At 44.1% G+C, this 22,027-nt stretch overlaps 1 protein-coding gene across 1 annotated transcript; it reads left to right on the top strand.

Annotated features, from left to right (window-relative positions):
- Window positions 1-8,611: 8,611 nt before the first annotated feature.
- Window positions 8,612-14,992, top strand: LOC144166228 (uncharacterized). The gene is made up of 5 exons (XM_077695806.1): window positions 8,612-8,635; window positions 9,812-10,011; window positions 12,795-12,890; window positions 14,757-14,835; window positions 14,924-14,992. Exons 1-5 carry the CDS (start codon window positions 8,612-8,614, stop codon window positions 14,963-14,965), a joined length of 441 nt encoding a protein of 146 aa, XP_077551932.1. The 3' UTR covers window positions 14,966-14,992.
- Window positions 14,993-22,027: the final 7,035 nt, after the last annotated feature.

Genomic DNA, 22,027 nt, shown 5'->3' with positions numbered 1-22,027 from the left:
TAATATACAATCAATAGACTAGTGAACACGATCGTCTGCTTTGCTGAACAAAGATACATTAGTGTTTTTTGATATTTTCAGTATATCGGAGAACACCTGATTGATGCGACGTTTTATACATAGTCCAGTTTTGTCATCAGGCAACTGCAGTTACATTGCTGTGTAATATACATCATAATCATCTCAACTCGAAGGCTGGGTAAAGTATAATGCAGTTTGTTGATCTTTACACTACGCTAGTTATTTGAATTTGACAAAATGAGGATTTCGGCCGCTGTCACAAGCGTTGCAGCGCTCTAGTTTTCGATTGTAGGCAGCTGCAATGTGGCGTCCGCGTCGTCTTCTGATATTTGCGGCCTTGTTACACGAAGTAGTCGTTGAATAAAACAAGACAGATCAACTGTAACTTCACTTAAATAAACCTCATCTACTTTTAATGGTCAGATCACGAGAGCAAACAAGAAATCAGGCGAATTTATGATTCTGACACCCGATCTTTAACATGGCGTTTTCATGGTTATAGAAATAATAAATATTAGAAAAACCGAAGTGGTTCTATACGAAGACGCACGTCTGAGTACAAAAAAAAACTAGAAAATCTGAACTATAGTTACGAGTCAGTGTAAAATGAATAAATTTAAAAAGCACGCGCGAGGTTGAGGATAGCCTAAGCTTTGGTAAGCATACAACTTCAATGTATGAAACCAAACTACGTTTGTAATTGTTTTTTCAATGTTTATCAACAGTTTGTCTATTACCTTGACCGTATGCCAAAGGTTGATTCCGGACATGTGCGATCACGTTAGAATTAAGTATGCGGTAGTAGTGGTTAAACATTTATCACGTGCAATGAGTGCATCGCAAAGTATTCCATTTGCAATTCATTCGCGTTTCTTTGTGTTTCGCTAGTGAGAACTTCTGAAATTTCAAACCTCCTATCAAAAGAGGTGAACCGCAACAGCGCATGCTTGCACATGATTGCAAGAACCTCACTAAGTGTGCATTGAAGCAGAAAACATTTGTGAATTCGTTGATCATTTATTTTTATTGTTTCCAATATTTATTCAATTATTCATTCAATATTTGTTTTATTTCTCATCAAAATTCGTCGTAGCATTGAGTGGTTCAAAAGATCCCTGGATATTTGTTGCAAAAATAAAACTTGACGTTTACGTGAATCACATCTGATTAAAAAATTTACAATATCACAGGTCCAATACAATAATCATTATGCGTTTTTTGTGGGAACATGGCGCTTCTAGGAAATTGCGTTCTTAATTGCATAATATTGCGATTGCAGGAGTACCCGAAAGGTTGTCAAGGCTTAATTCGTAGCCAAAACTGGACCAGAGGTCCAACTGTAAGCTGTTTGTTGTAACTAGAACTGCTTACCACGAAGCATTCTTGACATTCGAAAACTGAGCAACAGAGAGTAGCTACAACTGATACTACCTGTGTTGGAAAATGGAGCACTAAGCTGTCGTTCTATCGCTTGAATGTTTAGTTTTAAAAAGAGGCTTGAATGTGAAAATCTTCCATTACCAATCAATGTTTCTGGCTCAGAGTACCACGAAAATAAGTGCGCAATGTTGTATATTGTTTGGGACTTTTTAAGGGACATGTAAGTGTAGCTTGCCTTGAGTGGGCTTTCTGAAGCATTCGATGTGGTTTTTTGGGGATCTGTATGCTTCAATTCCACTTCAGGACCTGTTTCTTAATTTCAGTTCCACATTTCAGTTCCAAAGTAGGGTTTCAAAACATGCGAAATGGCGAATATGTAGAAATCAGTGAATGTGAAATATTGTCTCTGATTTTATGAGATGCGAACATTGTTCTTGTGATCACAGAAGTGTTTGCAGGATTTAAAAGCAGGGTTTTGTGACTAGAACCCAAGTAAAAGTTTCCGAAACACCTTTTCGATGAAACAATCCGTTGGGGTTTTGCGTGGCAATATACACTTTAGGTACTAAAAGAGGCACAGTGGAGTTTTTGGAGATCGTTCGCAATAACCCGATGAATATAAAATCTCGTCACGCAGGTGCTTCAATTGTTGCCGCCATGTCAAAATACCGGGCAACAGCCGGTGCCGGGCTTGTGTTGCCTTGCATTGTAATGAACATTTTTTGCCACTGCACCACTGCGGATTCTAGAGAAGTGTGCAGGGTAACTTTTACTTTCAAGCTTGCATTGAAATAAGCCATCATGACTACTGGACTTCGAAAAATTCAATCTTAGCTGTAAGCGGGCGTTCACAAATTTTTCTCGTCGGGACAGGTTTAATTGAAATTCCAATGTTTATTGAAAAGCAAGCCGAAAGAAGCTCACAGGATAATGAGAAGTGTCAGACCAGTCGTTTGTTTTTTTATACCAAACATTCAATTAAGTGGGCAAAGTATTACGTCATCTAATGTCTGGACATGAAACACGGGCTGGTTAAATTATTTTGCTTTTTTTACTTACCACTAACATCCGGCCAGAGCTACTCTAAATGTGTTTTTCTTCAAAGCACACGACGCCATCTCTGTGGCCTGCAACGGCGGTCGCCCGTAACTGGTAACTTCACGCTGGAGCCACACTAATGTTGTTTTAGTGTGAAATTGCTAGTCATGTATGTTTAGCCCAAAACCCTTCATCTAAGGCAAAAAATATGGAGTACAGGCGTGCGAGAAACGCCCGACAGACGGCCCACCAAACATGGCCGACGGCTGAAAGGCTCGGTGTTGCCTTCTTGAAGGGCTACAGGAGCGTCGTCTTGACATCTGCACCGCTTGTTGGTGAAACGCGCATAGTGCGGCCGGTCACGTGGTGCACCACCAGACGGGCATGCTAAAAACACAATGTGCGTTTTGTGTGTAGTTGCGTATGTCCTCGCTCAATGTGAACCATTTGCTTGGGGATGCTTATACGGGTGTCTGTCCCAGTAACAGAAACCAAAAAAGACATGAATGGACACTAGCACGTTGCAAAATAGGACGCTCATGCTTTCCCCAACCCTACATCGCATAAAGTGCTGAGATGCCCTTGCAATTTATAATGAAGACGTTGATTGCACCAAATTTTTATACCGAAAAGTACGCATACAGGTTTGTACTTCAGGTAAAACTGGCTGAATCAAAACAGGCAAGAAAGTTAGGGGAATAACTAAACTTTTCTAATTTTATTTAAAACAATATTGTTTGGTTTGGAAGTGAACCGGAAAGAAATAAGTGTGGAAGACTATACGAGAAAATAAGTGGAACGAAAAGCACAGAAATGAGGTGGACGTCATGTCTTATCTCTTAAAACTGAATATCTTTAACACAGCTTATTTGAAGCATGAAAACCCCTGGTGCGATGCGTTTGTTTTCAGACGGAAACAGTTGGCTCCAGCTTAGCATCCCAGGCATTATGCTAGCTGTGCCTTTTATATTTGCACTCTTTTTTCCTCCTCCCTGTGGTCAAGAATTACGCAACATTCCGTAGGGTGCAACTGTCAACAAGGAGTGCAATGACTGGCCGAAAACTGGGAACGTTCACCATTTGTGCGACATCTTGGAGTTAAGGCGCAGTTGAGTAACCAGATTATTGCAGTTTCACAATTTGTAATACAGATGCATGTACACAATATTCACGCTTGAAGCCAGTGATCTCCAGGTCACATTTATTTGCTGTATCCCAGAAGCAGCTCAGTGGATAATGAGCTGCGTCACTGAGCATGAAGTTGCAGCGTTGACTCCGTGTAATTACATCCGTTGTTTTATATAGCGAAAACAGCAGTAGCCCTAGGGTGATGCAAAAGAAGCAAAATTCAGCCAGATACAATTAGGACCACTTAGGTAAACGAAAGCGCACGCACGACATTTTTTTCAAGCTGGGTGATCCTCGATGTCGCATGGTTTCTTGTGATCAAGACGATGGTTGGATGTTAATGGCGCAAGGCCAACTGGGGTAAATGCCCCAAAACAATGGTTATATATGAGTGATTAAATCGCAAACACTAAGATAACTCAGCAAAACAGAAGTAAATTCAGAAAACTGCAATGAGCATAACTGGTGCATAAGGCAAGGGAGTTATCATGCGTGGTATGACATTAGGTCTAAAAATTTAACTTGTAAATATTTAAAAACACACCTAATAGAAACCTATGGATCGTCAGACAAGAAAAACGCTGGGTGTAGTGGGATGTGTAGTCTGTATAGTTGTGCGAAGTGTTTGCGTCGTGTTGTGTCAAGTGTCTTGCATTGAATGAGTATGTTAACTACAGGTAAGGCCTCTCCACACCTGCTACACACAGGTGTTGGAGTCCCCGTGAGCAGATACGAGTGTGTGACATGTGTGTGCCCTATCCGTGACCTAGCAATGGCAACTGCTGTGTATCTGTTGCATGTGTCAGTGGTGTATGGTCCCAAGGGTGGTTTTATAACGTGTGACTTGATATCCGTCTGTTCTGGATAACATTCTCGCAGCGGCAGCGGCGGCATGTGAACGCTACCTGATCAACGCCTCTACAATTCTACAGACTGCGGGAAGGCATGCTGCGCCATGGCTGTCATCACAAGTGCCAAGCATCATAGACAACGCATCTTTCCGTTCCGAGAGCCGGCTTCACTGCAAACCTGCGTTGTTGGCCCTGCCATCTATCAGTGCTGCCCAAAAACTATGACTTCCTATCGCTGGCTTCGCGGGGGGCGGTGCTGCCATGTCTACCGGAGCGAGGATAATTCTGGCAGTGGCCGCGGCGGCGTGTGAACGCTACCTGATCAACTCCTCTACAATTTTACAGGTTGGCTTGGCGGCTTATGCCGACAACGTCGCCTAAATTGCTTGCAATTCTTTGCCGTTGCTGTCGCTGCCACAAGTGTGCTACCTCTCTGTTTGTTGGCAGTGCTTTGAAGTCCTTTTCTACACCTCTCAAAGTTGTTCTCGCTTTGCCGGTGTCCCTCCGCGAGGTATGGGGGAGCAAAATACTAGCGGCCTCGTGGACGTGACGAAGGCGCTCGCTGAAAAGAAACCAAACAGTATTAAGGAGGTCGTAAAGGTTTTAGGCGATTTGCAAGCCAAGCGTGACGTCTTTTCGACTGAAGTAAAAAATGAGGTAGCAAAAGTGGCGACTTCCAATGCCGAAATTCGTACCCAGCAGGGCGATATTCATCAATCCATGAAATTCATGAACGACTGTTTTGAGAACTTCAAAAAAGATGTCCATGGTTTTCGTCGTGAGAATGCTGAGGTGAAGACCCGGAATGCATAAAGCTGCAAACAAAATCAGGAGTTAAGGAAACAGCTTGCTGTGCCTAGGAAAGAACTGATTGAACTCAAGCAGTACAGCCGGAATATGAACGTGGAAATCCAAGGTCTACCGGTAGCGCCTAACGAAGACTTGGAGAAAGTCGTTGAAGACATTGCTAAGTGCTTTGAAGTCGAAGTTAGCAAACAAGACATTGACGTCGCTCACCGGGTGCCAACGAAAAAAAGGATCAGTTCCACGCAATAGTCAAATTTCGAACAAGACGTGCACGAGACAGTTTGCTCGAAGCTGCTAAAAAAAGAAACAGCAGACGGGTCTTCTCTGTTTTCACCGTGACCTCCCGCTCTACTTAAATGAGCACCTTTGTGTTAAAAACAAAATACTGCTTGGCAAGGCTCGTGAGGCGAAGCGTGATAAAGACTGGAAGCATGTTTGGGTATTCCAGGGAAGGAAAGAAACGTAACCTGTACGGAACCTTACCTGTACGGAAACGTTACCTGTGAGGAAGGAAAAAACGTCACCTGTACTTCGCATCACCTGCGATGCCGACCTTGCCAAAGTGGTTTACAGTGAGCCGGATGTATGCTAGATAGCTTGCCCTTTTCTGGTAGCATCAGAACTTGTAGAGAAAATCTGCATTTGTCAAACGTGCCTTTGCTGCGCTTGTGATATACGTAAAAACTGTAACATCACCCCGGTGAAATACGCAATAATTGAATCTGTTCTTTGTATACATATAATTTCTGGAATGTGATGGGCGCTGTAAGATTGTCGGTTCCTCATTACCCCAATTTCCCTGTAAATCATGCCGCACCTTTACTTTAGAATTAGGCTCTGTTTTTCGTGTTTCTTTTCGACTTATTGCACATATACACCCTCTAATATTTGTGCTTACGGTATGTACCCAGGTCTCTGTGTCAAGTACATATAATAAAGCACGACAACCAGTCGGCGTTCAAGAGCAAAGACAAAGAATGTTTCGGCTACTGAACTCTTAACAATAATGGTCACAGTTAAGTACGACACCTTTGATCCATTGAAAAATCAACCAGTCCTATGTGAGACATTTTTTCACTGTTTCCAACTCAACGTGCAAACTGCTGTAATAAGTCGGCCACCCTCGAACAACTGTTAGGCGAGATTGACATGATGGATGTTTTTATGTTAGCTGAATCTTGGTATACCTGTCCGGAACAAGTTATTCGGCTTCCAAATTCTAACTCCCATTTTTTACATAGAACAGTTGGTGCCGGTGGTGAAGTTTGTGTCCTGGTTAAAAATCAATTACTGTGACCCCTTGGTTGAATTTTGTGAACTTACACCTGGTTATGATTTTTTTTGTACACTATCGGGCTGTATGGTCGTTGCGGTTTGTTACCGTCCTCCTGATGCTCTTAGCATAAATTTTCTTTCATTTTTAGAGTCATTTTTGAGCTATGTCAATCTCAAAAAATATTCCGCGGTGCAGGAGGAGATTTGAATAAATATTTGCTTTGTGATAGTAACGTTACCAGAGGTTTTCTTTCAGTTATTTCAGCCGATGGCTGCGCGAATTCCGTACAAAACCAACAAGAATTACGCCTACCACTGAATTTCTTATTGACCTTTTTATACAAACTTTGATGCGAACAGTTATATGAGTGCCGTGGTTGACTACGGTATCAGCGACCACTTTCCAGTTGAATTTTTAGTTAACACACAAGTAAATAAGGTGGCCGAGGCGGCGCCTAGTACAAGGTGTTACCGGAAATAGACTTGAGGCCTTTAGGGAGGCAGTTGCTTGTTGGGATTCGGCTCACGTCGTTGCCATGACGAATGCAAACGTCACATACATCACTTTTTTGGAAAATTTGTAGAAATCTACAATACTTATTTTCCAACCTGCGCTTGTTTCCAACTTCAATTTCAACTTTATTGAGCATTTGGTACATATAAATGCGAGGACAAACACAAAAAGCTGCAAAACTGCAGCTTGACGAGGTGTTTGCCGCTTACGGTTCGCATGGCAGAGCAGAAACAGGAGTTTTAAATAGTCCTAAGAAAATGAATCTCGGCTTAACATGTCGATATTACATACACAGATAAAAGAAAGCATTAAAACGCACTGTAGCTCACAGTTTGTAAAAGATACTAATTAAATGATATACATACACGCATATAGACACTCATAGGTACATACATGCATATAGAGGTTACAAAACAAAACGGGGTACACAGCTACATAAAAAGAGAAATATTCGGTATTTACGGAACCTCTGTAGACACAGAAAAAAAACAAAAAGAAAAAACTTGAAGAAAAAGTCATTGTATATACAGGTATGCATACACTCATCACTCATCAAAATCTGCACTGCAGAAGTATCCACATTAATGAATACACACAATATTGGCAAACTCAGTGCACGGTACTTTTTAGATGCGCTAGTGCCCAAACCAAGGTTGCCACGAGAGACAACGATTAATAGATTTTCAGTTAAAAATGTTCCATCTTATCATTAAACGTTTCCTTAAATCTCGCTTAGAAATTGTATTTATAGCTATGCCACTCTGGGCTAGGTTATTTAAAAGGTGGGCAGTTCGGGATTGCAACCTATCATCTGAAAAAGCAAAAAAAAAAGGTGGATAACGTCGAGCTTATTGAAAAAAATTCCGAAAAAAGTCAAATGTACAAGAAATTTGTTGAACAGCGTAATCAAGGACTATTTTCACAGTTCAAACTATACAGAAACGAACTCCACAAAGAATTAAAGCAGGCAAGAGATGCCTACTATTACGCACTGTTTGAATCCTGTCATGATGAAATGAAAAAAATATGGACACAAAAAAATACAGTAGTTCTGCATTCGAACAATGTCCTAGCTCTCGTTGAGATAACTGTTGATGGAGCTAGCGTCGTGGGCAGACATGTGTGATGCCTTTAATGAATATTTTGTTAGCTGCAGGACTCAATGCCCTGTTGAAAATTCCATCAACCAACCATCAAGATTCATTGCTGGAAAGGTTGATTGCGTTTGATGGTCGCCTTGGAAAGCTTGATGTACGTAAGAAACTGTAATGGAAGCTGCTGGAAGGAGACGCTGGAAGGTGCTGGCAGGCATGCCATCATGCCTGCCAGCACCTTTCAGCACCTTCCAGCACCTTCCTCCATGCTGGCAGGCTTGCGGCGCAATGGCGGCAGATGTTTGCGTGACGGCCAGCTTGACTGCTGAATTGACGATGGAAAGGCATTTTCTGAATGAATGACGGCAGAAAGCCAAAACTTATACGAGAGCGAAGCGCTTGTGATAACAGAAACATAGCTTTGGCATTGACCGTTGCGAGAAAATTACAAAAGCTGCCTTTTTGAAAAGGTGTTGACGAAAACTTGGCACACACGCTGCGCGATGACGGCAGATGTTCGCGTGACGGCAAGCTTGACTGCTGTACTGATGATGGAAAGGCATTTTCCGAACGAATGCTGGCAGCAAGCCAAAATTCATTCGATAGCGAAGGACTGATATAATAACAGAAACATAGCGGTGGCATTGGGAATTTCGAGAAGAAAAAACAATAACTGCATTTTTGATAAGGTGCTGCTGAAAACTTGGCATATTAGAGAAAAGCTACTTTGATTAGCGCTTCTTGTTTTTAAGCCAGAACTTGGAGGGCTGGTATGAAACTGTATGCCCTTTATTCGCCGTTTTTGGTGTAAGGATGGCAGTGCGGACACTTACGTTGAAAACATGGGCAGCTTTTTTTCGCTGCGACAGGGTCAAACCGTCAAACCGTACGTGTTCATTTTCGCTGCGCTGAGCCCACGGACAGAACCGTCCGTGGCATGGCTTAAATTGTACGCGGCAGACTACGGGTCTAGCGCTTCGCCGATCCTCCTTAGTTGTAATCAGCTGCCTTGAGACAGATCTAAGCACGGTATTATTACACAACATAATTTTAATTCCGGGCGCGCATGCCATTTCACTCTATGCCATTTCACTCATAGCTACGTTGGCTTTCGTCGGGGAGAACGGGGATGTGCGATATCTCTTTTAGGTTGAGATAGCTGGCTACACTTCTCAAGGTCAGCCTCGTTTCGGAGACTGGTGCGTGCCCAAGAAGCGGTATGACTGCCGGAATGGGTTATATACGAGAAGCAGTAAACATAACTCACAATATTTATGCATTCATGGGCGCTTTAGATTGACAAACCAACTAAATGGCACTTGTTCGGGCTTGATTTCTGATTGTAGCGGTGGTGCAGTGGTAACGCGCTCGTTTTTTGTTGCAAAGTTGGTGGTTCGATCCTCCGGTGGTCTTTTTCTTTTTTTTTGCTGACAGCACGATATGATTTTTTTTTAAACGAAAAATGTGCCTGTTCTTGGTAGTTTTTAACCAAAAGTGATTTCCCCCAAAGTGATGTCGGAGGTTTATTCCACAACTCAATCGATCATATACAGGATAGCCCAACAAACTCAACTTTTTGCTGGGTATGGCAACCTTATCTTTCTATTTACATTGCTTTATGTGTCTATGTTCAAGCCAGAATTTGTTTCGACGCATTTTGTTCACTTCGCGCCGTGTATGAACTGCGTTACGAAAACACCAAGGCGCAGCCGAAACCGAAACCCCGGCCTCAGTACTCCACTGCTCCATCCAGCAACATCGCCACGCCATCACGCCGCCGCATTCCTTTCTTCCTGGCCGCCGAGACGGTGGAGTTGTACGCGCTTGTCGAGTGGCTTTGTTGTGGTTGTTTTGAAGACAGCGGATTATTGTTTCGACGAAGATATGTCGCCTGTGATTTAAGGTAAGTGACTAGTCAACTTTTTGCACTTTACTTGTGTATTTAACAGGGCAGGGCTCTTCCGTTCCGTGTTAGACGTTTGCGTCGTCGGTTAGCCCTAATGTTTTTTGACAGCGACTGATTTTGAGGGTTACGTAGATCTGCCTTTCGACCGCGGATATTGCGTGCGGGACTAGAAACAGTAGGGCTGTTCGATTTACAGTCCCGGACTCACCGCCGATTCCCTGAAAGCAGTCAGGCATTCGATTTTCTTGTGTATCCTTATGGCTTCGGGGAATCATCGGACTCCGGCGGAATATCCGCGGTGAATTCGAGTCTGTAAATCGAAGAGCCCTATTGTTTGTGCCGTTTGTAGGCTTTTTGTTGAGCGAAGTAGGACCATACTGCTACGTTGGCTAAACGGTTTGGTGCTCGCAACAACCGATCGCCAATACGCGCGGTCGACCGCTCCAGGTTGAGTTCGCAAGTTTTTTTTTTTTTTTGGTGGGTAGTTCTTTTTAAGGAATTGCAAATTGTTCTTCGCATCATTTTTCGTACCTGGAGTGGAGTGGTACGCTTTAGGTAACTTTTAGCCGAGGCACATAGCAGTCTACACTACACTGCAGGGATTGTCATTTTTCAAAGCGGTCACTCAGAAAAGTGCACTGGTACAAACAAGGCTCTCTGCGTTCAGATTGAGGGTACGATGGCTGAAATTGGCGTCACACTCGCAAGCCCCGCATGTGCAGTGAATGTTTGAGTGTTCCAATCGTTCGATAATCGCATATATGTTTGTGCATGTGCATCAGTAGCACCAAAAACGTTCATTCAACCCGAATTTGCTACCACGTAGAAACTACATGCGTATCGTGCGTCTGGTGCAGAGGTATAAGCAATGCTGGCCGCACGTGGGGAGCGTTTAAGCACTGCACCATTCACTACCGTCTCCGAATAATTCGCGGCCACGCGTGTTGCTCAGTTAAATTTTGTATTGGGCTCTCATTCTGTGGATGAGTGCACCCCGCACAAGAGCAAATGCTTAAAAAAAAAAAGTGGGTCTCCTCTGGACTGGTTAAGGCCGAAGGTCTCTTTCTAGTAGCTTGTGTTCATAATTGCACAGCAAATAATACACTCTGTTAAAAACACGACTTGATGTAAATAAATATAGTTCTAGAAAATATGCCGCTAGAGAATAGATGGGAGAACAGCCTTTTCTAGATGGTTAGATCACACTGAAAGTTTTTTCTTAATTTTTCAGAAGAGGATAACCTCTTTCTCATCGCAATAATTTTTTAAGCACTGGCTATTGTCATTATTGGCAGTAATGCATTATTGTCATGTTTCAAATTTTGCGGCCTATACCAATGTGTATCATTTTTGAAAATCGTTTCAATGGGTTTGATGTCAATGTGAGCACAACCTTAAATCTTGTTCCCTATGCTTCCCTAAGACATCGCGGCCATTATTAAGGACTAATTAGATTCATGTTTTGAAGGAAAAAAATTGTTGCCATGATATTGACGGTACCAGCTGAAAACATGCACCGACGCATCGTGTGGGCTTCAAGCACTGCGTGGGAAGAAGAATTGAACCTGGTTTAAGCTGCAATCACCTAGAAGAGACTTTAGAAACAAAAAAAATTGCTTCACTTGTATTGTTGTTCAGCAGTTCATCACAGCCTTTCCAGCCTCCTTTGGCAGAATTGTTAGGCTGTGTATAGCGTTCCGTCTAGACGGAACGGCAACTGTCACTAAAGTTCCCTTCCGGAGGAGACACAACTCGCATTGAGAGCAGTCTTTCTTGATTTTTACCCATCCAGCAAAACAGCTACCGCTCACTGACTAGCCAGAATCACTGATAATTATTAATCATTATTAATAATTACAGATGATCGGACTAACTCTAGCTCAATCTGGACAGATCTCCAAGTCGCCACCCGACGCCCACTTCACAATATTTCAGCGAGAGCAGTCGGTCTTGATTTTTACCTAACCGGCCAAACCGCTTCCGCTCACTGACTAGCCAGAGTCACTGTTAATTATTAATCACTGGTAATAATTAGAGGAGATTGGGTGTAACTGGCGATGGCTACGTCGGCCTTGGCTCCAGTGAGCGGGAGCGGCTCGGCCGCTTGAGTAAAAAACCAAGACCTACTGCTCTCATCGCGTGAATTGTAAAGCGGGCGGGAAGTTTTGCTATTACAAAACGCTAACCACGGCCACACACACACAAAAAAAAATGGTGCGAGAATCGAACCAGGGCCTACAACGTTCGTAGTCAGCCACGGAACCACTACACCAAATCCCAGAATGAGAAATGGCGGGTAATTGGCTGGTTTTGATTTGGCGTTCAGTCTGGACGGAACTTTAGCAGTTTTTAGCATTCCGGCTGGACGGAACGCTAGGCACTCCCTAATTGTTAAGGCAACGTTATCATCATTTAGGTCTGCGCTTTCTCACAGAATCGTGGAAGCAATTTGCCTTATAGCAATGAGAGAGCTCATCTCGGCACCTTTTTACGCATACATGAACTGGTCATAATGAACGGCATCTACTTCCAAAGAGAGAATTGAGTTAGAAGCTTGATCGTTGACATTGTCACTATGCTGTGATAGTCACTTCGGCCATCCTTACATCCAGGTAATGTGGTATTTTAACGTTCTCATATTTTCGCTTGGAGTGTGAAGAACACCTTGCTCGACACCTTAATATCGCCTTTAGAACTTTGAAGGATTAAGGCTAACGCAACTTGCTTGTTGTTTGCCACTCACTCCTATTTCGCAGGCTACTGACTGTTACACCTTGCAGTGGAGATCAGCTGGCATGCCCTACTTGGTGGATGGACCTATCTGGATGGACCTCTCATCAGATGTCACTGGCTGTTTTTCAGGTTGGTTACAATAGGTGAGCACCTAGTTCTATACAATTGTAGTGCAATGCTATGACGTGCACTGTGAAATTCAGTTAACAGAACTTGCCTAATTTGACCGAGAGTGCAGTGCTTTGGTCTTCCAATAGCACTGTATATATATGCTGGTCGGCATTCATTGCTCTCCGAGTTTGGAATCAGTGAATTTGGATGTATTGTATTTAACGTCTTTATGTATTGTTTAACATGAACCTTTGCTGCCATTGTACATTGGACTGCTGAAACACAAGCATGAAGGTGGGAGTTCTTAGTAAAAAAGAGAACTAGGATGCACATGATGCAACATTTAGAAGTGACACAGCTGCTTGATATCCCCCTTTTCGTGCAGCCCACCGAATGCTCCTCTCCGCCTGTGAGAACGATAGCTCTTTTCTTCCGCCGCGTCGCCTGTGGTGCACGCTATCGGTGATGCGGTGGCGTCAATTCGGAAAGTGGCCACACAATCAGCCATCCGCGCTACAGTTCTTGGTTGGGCTGTTGTGTTATTGCGCTTCATGCTTCACTTGAGACACCTTGCTGAACAGGCTGCAATCACATATTTACGTGGAGTAGATGCATGGTCCTTAACATGGGATTGCACTATTCAGCTTGTTTTACTGAAATTTTCGATTCTGTAGCGTATTCGTGACCTTTGGGCTTTTTCTGAAGGAACTTGGGGCTGCTGATGATGACAGGCGAAAATATCAAGGTGGCGGGGACAGCTTAATTTTTTCCAGGTTCGGCTCAATGTGTGATCAGCTTAGGAGCCAAACTGGGTTCACAAGTGACAGCTTTTATTGGATCTTAAAGAGGGCCTTGAGAACAAAACCGTCCCTAACTTTCTGCATTCCGTCAAACATCCCCCTCTCTCTCTCTAGAAAATTTGTTCTAAGGTTCTTAATGAGGTGGTTTGGTCAAATAAAAGGAACGATGGGTCATTTTGCCGCGCTGGATGTAGCAAAACATGCTGATGTTGTGGTGTGTTGTCAACCGACATGCCTAGGAACATGGCGCTGTTTGTCTGGTGGCTGTCTGTGACAATACGGGTAATGAAGAACCCAACCTCTTACACAGTTGAGCACACTAAAATTCAGGTTACGGAGCCGGTCATGCTTCCTGTTCCCAGTAAAAAAATACCCTAAGGGGATAACGTCAGCTGTGGAAAGCCCCCGCAGGACAAACCAAAGGAGCCTGCAGGCTAATTCAGTGGCACCACCGGTTCAAGGTTCACAGCTTATATCAAGGCCGAAAATATGTCGACTTGGCAGCCATAAATTACTTTTTCCTGTATTGACATTTCGTCAGTAATCAGGCTGCAGTATGGTTCTTTTAGTGACCGCAAGCTTTGTCCCTTAGTGCTTGCACAGCTCGGTTGTCCTCATAGTATTGAACTTTCTCTAAATTCATCACAAGTTTGCTGAAGTTTTTGCAAGCGTTCGTTTAGTCTGCACTTTCATCTCAAGACTGTGTGCGTTTCTTTTCGTCGCTTCAATGCATCCCACCAGGTTAATGTCATCTGGCCTTCTTCACTTTTCAATTTAACGTGTTCCTAACCTTCAACACACTCGCCTGAAGCTACATTTTTTTGCGCCTGGTATTCGCTGGCTGCGCTTTGAGCATAGAATTCTTCTAGACGAGGGTGTTTTGCTTCTTTCCAACCTGCTGCTAACGCATGTTCTCTTGAAATTCTCGGTTGCATGCATGCACGCTTGCATCTTACTAAAATCCTTTCCCGGGAAAGGCATTGCCACCATGCGATGCCTTTTAGAGCAGTGCCGGTCAAGAGCACCCTTCCATGACCTGAAGGGAGTCCTAGCAGGATGGTTTCTACTTAATTTGTTGAAAATGTTCTTTTTCTGCAGGCTTTCTATTTTTATGGCAAAGAGGAAGGGCAGAAGCAAGGGACCACATCGGAGTGACCATCTCAGAATGTTTAAGGAGGTATGTGAAATGTGAATATACATTTGTTTTGAGTTGATATGGATTGTACAAGCTTTAGTGTGTAACTCAGTTTTTTTTTTCTTTTCAGCTGCCCACCTGTTCGAAGATAGTCACCATATTTGATATTTAATGATAATATATTCAACGTTAAAACCAAGTTTGTTTTGTGTAATATTTTTAAGCACCCCAGCACACACATCTAAGCTCTCATAAAATGGTTAAGTTTTCAGATCATTGTAGCAGGATAGTAGAAAAATGATCACGACATGACTGGACAGAGCAAAACGCATATGCAAGCTTACTTATTTGCTGCAAATCTTATTTTATAAATTTATTCTGTATCATCTTGACTAAACAGCGTAAAAAACGGGGACACTAGGAGAGAAAGACAACAGGACGACGCTGTACTCACAACTATTTTTTAATAAACTGCACCACGCATATATATACTATGTCCCCAAAACCCACGTGCGCTCACAACATGACACACATCGAGATTATCGCTACAAAGTAACACCAAACTCTAAGTCACGGCCTTATCTAGAAATAAGAATTCTTTTTCATGTAATGCTATCGACGGCTCACTTATGCAGATATCGCCTCTTTTTCTAATGTGAAATGCTTCGATAACTTCCCTAGTGGTCTGATTAGTGTGAACCGAAAGGATGGTGGTGTCATGAAAAAGCGGAAAACACCCATGCTCGAAACAGTGTCTGGTGACGTGTGAATCTTTCTTGTTTTTTTAGTGCGTTTTTGTGCTCTAATAATCTTATATTAATGCAACAACCGGTTTGCCCAACATAAACGTGGCCACAATTAAACGGAATTTGATAGACCACCCCCGTTTTACACTCGACTAGAGCGGACCTGTGCTTAACAGAGCATTTCTTTTCATGACACCACCATCCTTTCGGTTCACACTAATCAGACCACTAGGGAAGGTATCGAAGCATTTCACATTAGAAAAAGAGGCGATATCTGCATAAGTGAGCCGTCGATAGCATTACATGAAAAAGAATTCTTATTTCTAGATAAGGCCGTGACTTAGAGTTTGGTGTTACTTTGTAGTGATAATCTCGATGTGCGTCATGTTGTGAGCGCACGTGGGTTTTGGGGACATAGTATATATATGCGTGGTGCAGTTTATTAAAAAATAGTTGTGAGTACAGCGTCGTCCTGTTGTCTTTCTCTCCTAGTGTCCCCGTTTTTTACGCTGTTTAGTCAAGATGATACATAACCAGTACCAACTCGCCCAAATGTTGATCCTTCTACAGTATAAATTTATTCGCAAGAAATGAAACCAGTTTTTAATTAGCATTGCATAGCATCTTTCCTTTTCATGTCGTCATCATTTTTTGCAATTTCGCATATCTGCCGTCATACTGTCACCCGAGCTGCCAGAATCGACGCTACCATTGCCATCAGCTATCGACGCATGCCGTCATCCATCATCCTGCCAGCATGCAGTCATCTGCCATCATCCATCACCCTGCCAGCATGCAGTCATCTGCCATCATGCCATCATTAATTCCATTACCATAATCCACCATGTTGATTTTTGATGGATTCCATCAACTCCACATTTTCAATAGGGTGTGCTACACCGCTAAATAAAAATTCATATTTTTATAAGAGTAATTGCATGTTTATGAATCCAGTGACAAGCTCTGAACTTTATTTCGTTTTTATGAACATAAAAAAATTCTCAAAGCCGGGTTGCAGATGACGTCCAGGATAAAGCCGGTGAAATACGTTTTTGATATATTAATCACAATACTTAGAGGCATTTTAACATTTGCCTTAATTCACGCGTTTTTACCACCGAAATGCAAAAGGCAAAAGGGTCCGCCCTCTTCAAAAAGGGAGACAGGAGATGTGTGTCAAGCTATCGGACCATGTCAATATTGCCGGTATTTTCTAAGGGTTAAAAGCAATAAGTGAAATTCGGCTATTATCATTTTTTAAAACTCAAAAATTGCTTTCTGATGATCAATTCGGTTTTGTAACACACAAATCTACGGAATTAGCACTATTCAACAAAAAGAATACGTATTACGGTCCTTCGAAAAAAAGAAAGTTGTTCTAGGCGTGTTCATAGATTTTTCTCAGGCATTGGATTGCATTAATCGCAGCATACTTTTATCGAAACTTGATAGGTATGGTTTCTGCGGTTGCGGTCACTCTTTACTCGCCTCTTACTCACCGAATCGTACACAGTATGCCTGCATTGACACCCACAAAAAATCTGTTAAGCGTATAATAGCTGGCCTCCCAAAGGGTAGTATAATAGGACCTTTCTTGTTTAATCTATATATTAATGATATTTTAAGCTTATCTCAACAACCGAAGTGCATTTCGTATGCCGTTGATATGAACATACCTTTTACTTGGACTGATCAGACCAGATCGGAAGGGAAACTAACGCTGTCTTGCAGTCTATTCAATGTCAGTCAATTACTAACCGAATAAAAATACACGCAAATAAGTCTAAAGCTATACTGTTTCGACCCCGAAATAAACAAATCCTTCTTTCGCAGTATCTTAAATTTGGTTCTGACTCAATAGAAATCGTGAAATGATTGAAGTTAGGAGTGCACTTTAGTAGTCACCTTACTTGAGATAACCACGTTAATTCTGTAATTATAAAACTGTCTTGCATTGCAGGAATTCCTAGCAAACATCGTCACTTCATTTCACCTAAAGTAAGTTACTGCTTTATAAATCTTTGTTTGAATCTTATTTCAATTATGCTCACCTAGTTTGGGGAACTACTACAATTGCCAATAAAAATAAACTTCATGTACAGCGAAAAAATTCTTACGTTTCATTTGGAATTTCAGCTTCTCGGTCCACACTGGTCATGTATTGCAGAAATACTGCATTACAAAAATTTTCGATCTTTAAAATTTAACATTAGCTCTTAGCTTTAGGAAACAACTAGCGAGTAATTGCAAAACTTTATCTGAGCTGGCCTGCCTTTGCCCGAATTTGCCTGTGTACACTTGCAGAAACACTGAACGATGCCACGTGCCCACCTTCCGTACATCCTACTGTCTGCAAACTTTATATAATACTTTACCGCGCTGGCTGAAAAAACTGGAAGCAGTAGCCCGTGCCCGTTTCCTCTGTCACATCGGGTTGGTTCACCGCCCTCTAACGACGCGGCTCATGGAATTCAATCTGCTTTTACAATGGCTGAGTTCCTAGCTGCGATTGACCACGCAAAACTTCGGACTACTCCGGGACCGGATTGCATTACATATGAGGTGTACAAGAACATCAATGAGCCAGCGCTTAGCCATCTCCTCAACTACATTAACGAGGTTTGGCTAACTGCCAAAATACAAGAGTCGTGGCTTCACGCACACATTGTGCCTATACCGAAGCCAGGGAAGTCACCCAACCATCTTCCCTACTTCCGCCCAATCGCCTTGACGTCCACGCTTTGCAAGCTTCTGGAGCGCATGCTGGCAGCCCGCCTTCAATGGTGGTTGGACACCTTCCAATGGTACCACCCAGCCCAGATCGGTTCCTCGTCTGGGTACAGAGGATGGGCTGGGCCATCTGTCGTCAATGGAGCTACTGGGAGGTCGTTCACACAAAGTGTGGACAGTCCTTGCTATAGACATCCACAAGGCCTACGACAACGTCAGCCACGGGGCAATCCTGGAAACCCTCCGAAGTCTTTGTCTACCAGACAAGGTGTGCGCTTTCATCGAGACCTTTCTTACTGGAATATCCTTCTCTGTACGAATCGGCGGGGCAAGCTACGGCCACTTCACACCAGTTCGCGGAGTATCTCAGGGGTCAGTTATTTCACCCCTTCACTTTAATATTATGATGTTGCCGCTTGCCTCGCATCTGGACTCTATACCGGACCTGCATTTCCTCGTCTACGCGGCGAACATAACGGTATGGGCCGTCCACCCAGACCTGCATCGCCAAAACGTGTGCCTTCAACAAGCCTTGAGAGACACGCAGACATTGTGTCAATACGCTGGACTGACACTTTCAGTAGATAAAACAGCCATTCTGCCTGTGGCCAGTGCTTTGGGCCATCGCAAACTAGCGATTTCTCCCCTCATTCTGCACCTTTCCGGCCAAACCGTACGCACCGCTGCATCTCTTTGCGTGCTAGGTTTGGAAATCTCTGCGTCTGGGTAGGCTGCCATGTGGTTTCGATCTGCCCGACAAAAAGCAGGGCAGATGCTTCCCCTGATTCGCCGCATCTCACAGAAGTCTGGTGGTTCCTGCTCTAAGATGGCTCGCCTCCTGGTGAGGTCAGTACTGCAGCCTCGATTGGTTTATCAGGCCCAATTCCAGTACATGACTCAGACGAAGTGGGCCCGACTTGAGGCTATCAACAGAGCCGCTATGCGCACCATCACCTGCATTCCTGCAATGACCCCGATAACATCGCTCCAAGCTGAGGCTCAGCTGAACACGCTTGACGAACTCGTCGAACAACGTCGCTCAGCCCGTATACACAGACGTACTTTTGTTGCGGAAGCAGCGACCTTGGCTAGCTATATGGGCTGTTCCCTCCCTGCTTCACCAGATCGCCCTGTAACCAGGCCGCCATGGCGGTATCACCAGGAGACCGACCACTGACTAGACTGCACACTCGAACTACCGGAAAAGCATGTGCTAGAGGACCACTAGTGACGGCTGCGACCCAGTACGAGGCGATATAGGCCTTCGTGAGCGCTGGTGGCCAGGATGGCGTTTTATCTACGGCGATACAATGTCTCCTTTATCCTGACGCCTCTCAAACTTGCCGCTACCAAACCATCCGCACCCTGCCCTCTGTACTGGCGGAGCTCACAGCCATTCAGGATTGCCTACAGGCACTAACGCCGGCCCTACAGCGCGCCCCCATGGGATCCATCCTACATCTTTATACGGACTCCACCGCGCCGATACGGGATTTACGCCAAGTATCGAACAATTGTACCATTTCAAGGGACATCCACACTACTAGACACGTACCCCTGCCCTCTCAGGCTGGTGTGGGTTAGGGGGAATACGCTCCCCGATCACAGTGCAGTGGATATGGTTTGTCACCCGACATATATTCCTCGGCCGCTGCCAATGTAACAACCGCTCCGAAGAAAACTTTCTCCATCGGAAGGACAATCTGCGTCGCGCCACACGTGCCCTCATCGCCCGTGTGGAACGGACCTCCCGAGTAGACTTGCTCGCTGGGAAGAGGTTTTGCTGCGCAGACTTCGCGTTGGAGTGGCGCTTTCACCTGCTGTGACCCGGGCGTGGCCACCACGCTACCATGCCCCGTTCGACGACACCTGCCCCTTCTGCACAGCTGCGGCCGCACAAGCTGATGCGGACCATCTCTAATGGGCGTGTCCATAACTGGCCTCAGCAAGAAAGCGACACCTAAGAGGCACAGGCCTCCGTCCTGGAAGGCCCCCAGACCTTCAGCGGTGGCTCTGGGGACCCCATCCCCGCTCCCTTCTTGACTTCCTTCGAGAGACGGGTGCCCATGTACATTTGCAAATAAGTTATTTTTATGCCAACAGGCATTCTATCGCCAAAAAAAAGAAATATACAGATGACCCGTACATCCAAAAAAGAAGTGTGTAGATTGACAGCGTCCTTCTGGTGACGTTTTGTTTTCTTTACGTCGCCCATCTTGTTATCCCCAAGCTAGCGCCAATCAATGCTGCCTTACAAAACACTTCCTCGCGGGCATTCCTTTTATTCTTTCTCTTCTTTGCTACTCTTCAATTTTTCGGGCCTTCAATAACTAGCATTACTTTTTTCCCATGTGTACCGTTTTAATGCATTATGCATCAAACTTTTTGGGCCTTCAATAACTAGCAATGTTTCTCCGATGTGTAACGTTTTAATGCAATATGCATCTCACTGTGGGTAATACCATGATTGGTATTACCCACAGTGAGATGCATATTTTTCTTGCAGGGTTTATTCCTGTTCTATTGTATGCAGTAGCTCATATCTACTTTTTATTATCACTTTCTGTTTACAGGTGCATTTTTTAAACTGACACCATTTGCAATTTGTATGCTTCAGTATGTGTCTCGTCATTTCTTTCCCTTTTTTGTTGACTTTCAGCAAAAAATATCACTTTCATGTAGCGTTCTCATGCTCTTTGAACACAATATCGTTTCTTTGTTTTGTTATTAGCTTGCATATATTTTTTAAACCAAAGCTTTTTACCTCTACCCCACAAGGGTTCTTTCGCGACCGCTGGTGTCAACAGAAAACTCCCCCAAACAAATAAAACAATTTACTGACGCCACTAGGAGCCGAACCTGGAACTACTAGAGTAGCAAAGCGAGAGCCCATCGTCTTACCAATTTTGCTACGAGCCCACGCAGAGACGGGGAAGGCAGGTGGTGTACTCACCGAGCGCATATATACTGCTTTGCCCCCTACATTCTCGCTGAATGTCACATGATGGCGTCACGCGACCTATCGCACCGCTGTGCGCTCCGCCCACGGCACGTCAGTCGGCCCTGCGCGCGCCTTGCGTGTGCGCTAGAAATTACAAAAATTAAAGCACGCTCACTCCTACACCTAGCATCTCACTTCTAGTGCGCAAATGAACTAAAGCCTGTGGCCTTCAGGGTTCACGTAAAAAATCACAGCTCCTTGTCGTCCCTCCTCACACCAAACGACACAATCAAGGAACACATTCAAATACTTCTTGCTGGCACGCACAAAATGTAACTCCGCTTGATGCACTCCTTGGCTCTTGGCGACAAGAACTAAAGATTCTCCCTTTGCTTAAAAATATGAACCCCTCACACGATGGGGGTCGCCGACAAGGACGGGCTCAAGCGCTCGACCCCATTCTAGGTGGCGATCAAGAAGTCGTCTACACGGACGTCTCCCAACAACGAGAACAGCGGTACGCTATCATTCTGGCTATCTCCAGAACCAACCTCTTTGCGTGTGCCTCACTCAATACCCAAGACATGACGGCAGCAGAAGAGGCAGCTATCTCCTTGGCTCTGACTCAACCGGGGGTTCGGAAGGTGGGCACCGATTTATAACAAGCCTACCAAAATTACCAGTCGGGTTGGGTGTCCCGACCTGCACTGCGTGTGCTAGAAACACACTCTCCAAACGGTTTCATTCAGCTCATCTGGACACCCGCTTAAAGCTTCAATGGAGGGCACCGAGTACGCCCACCAACAAGCCTGCGCAT

Source organism: Haemaphysalis longicornis, unplaced genomic scaffold (assembly GCF_048455015.1).
Source record: "Haemaphysalis longicornis isolate Haplotype H1 unplaced genomic scaffold, Haemaphysalis longicornis Haplotype H1 scaffold_16, whole genome shotgun sequence".
Taxonomy (NCBI): Eukaryota; Metazoa; Arthropoda; class Arachnida; order Ixodida; family Ixodidae; genus Haemaphysalis; species Haemaphysalis longicornis.
The sequence above is the reverse complement of the archived record's forward strand: the minus strand, read 5'-3'. Positions and strand labels throughout refer to the sequence as shown.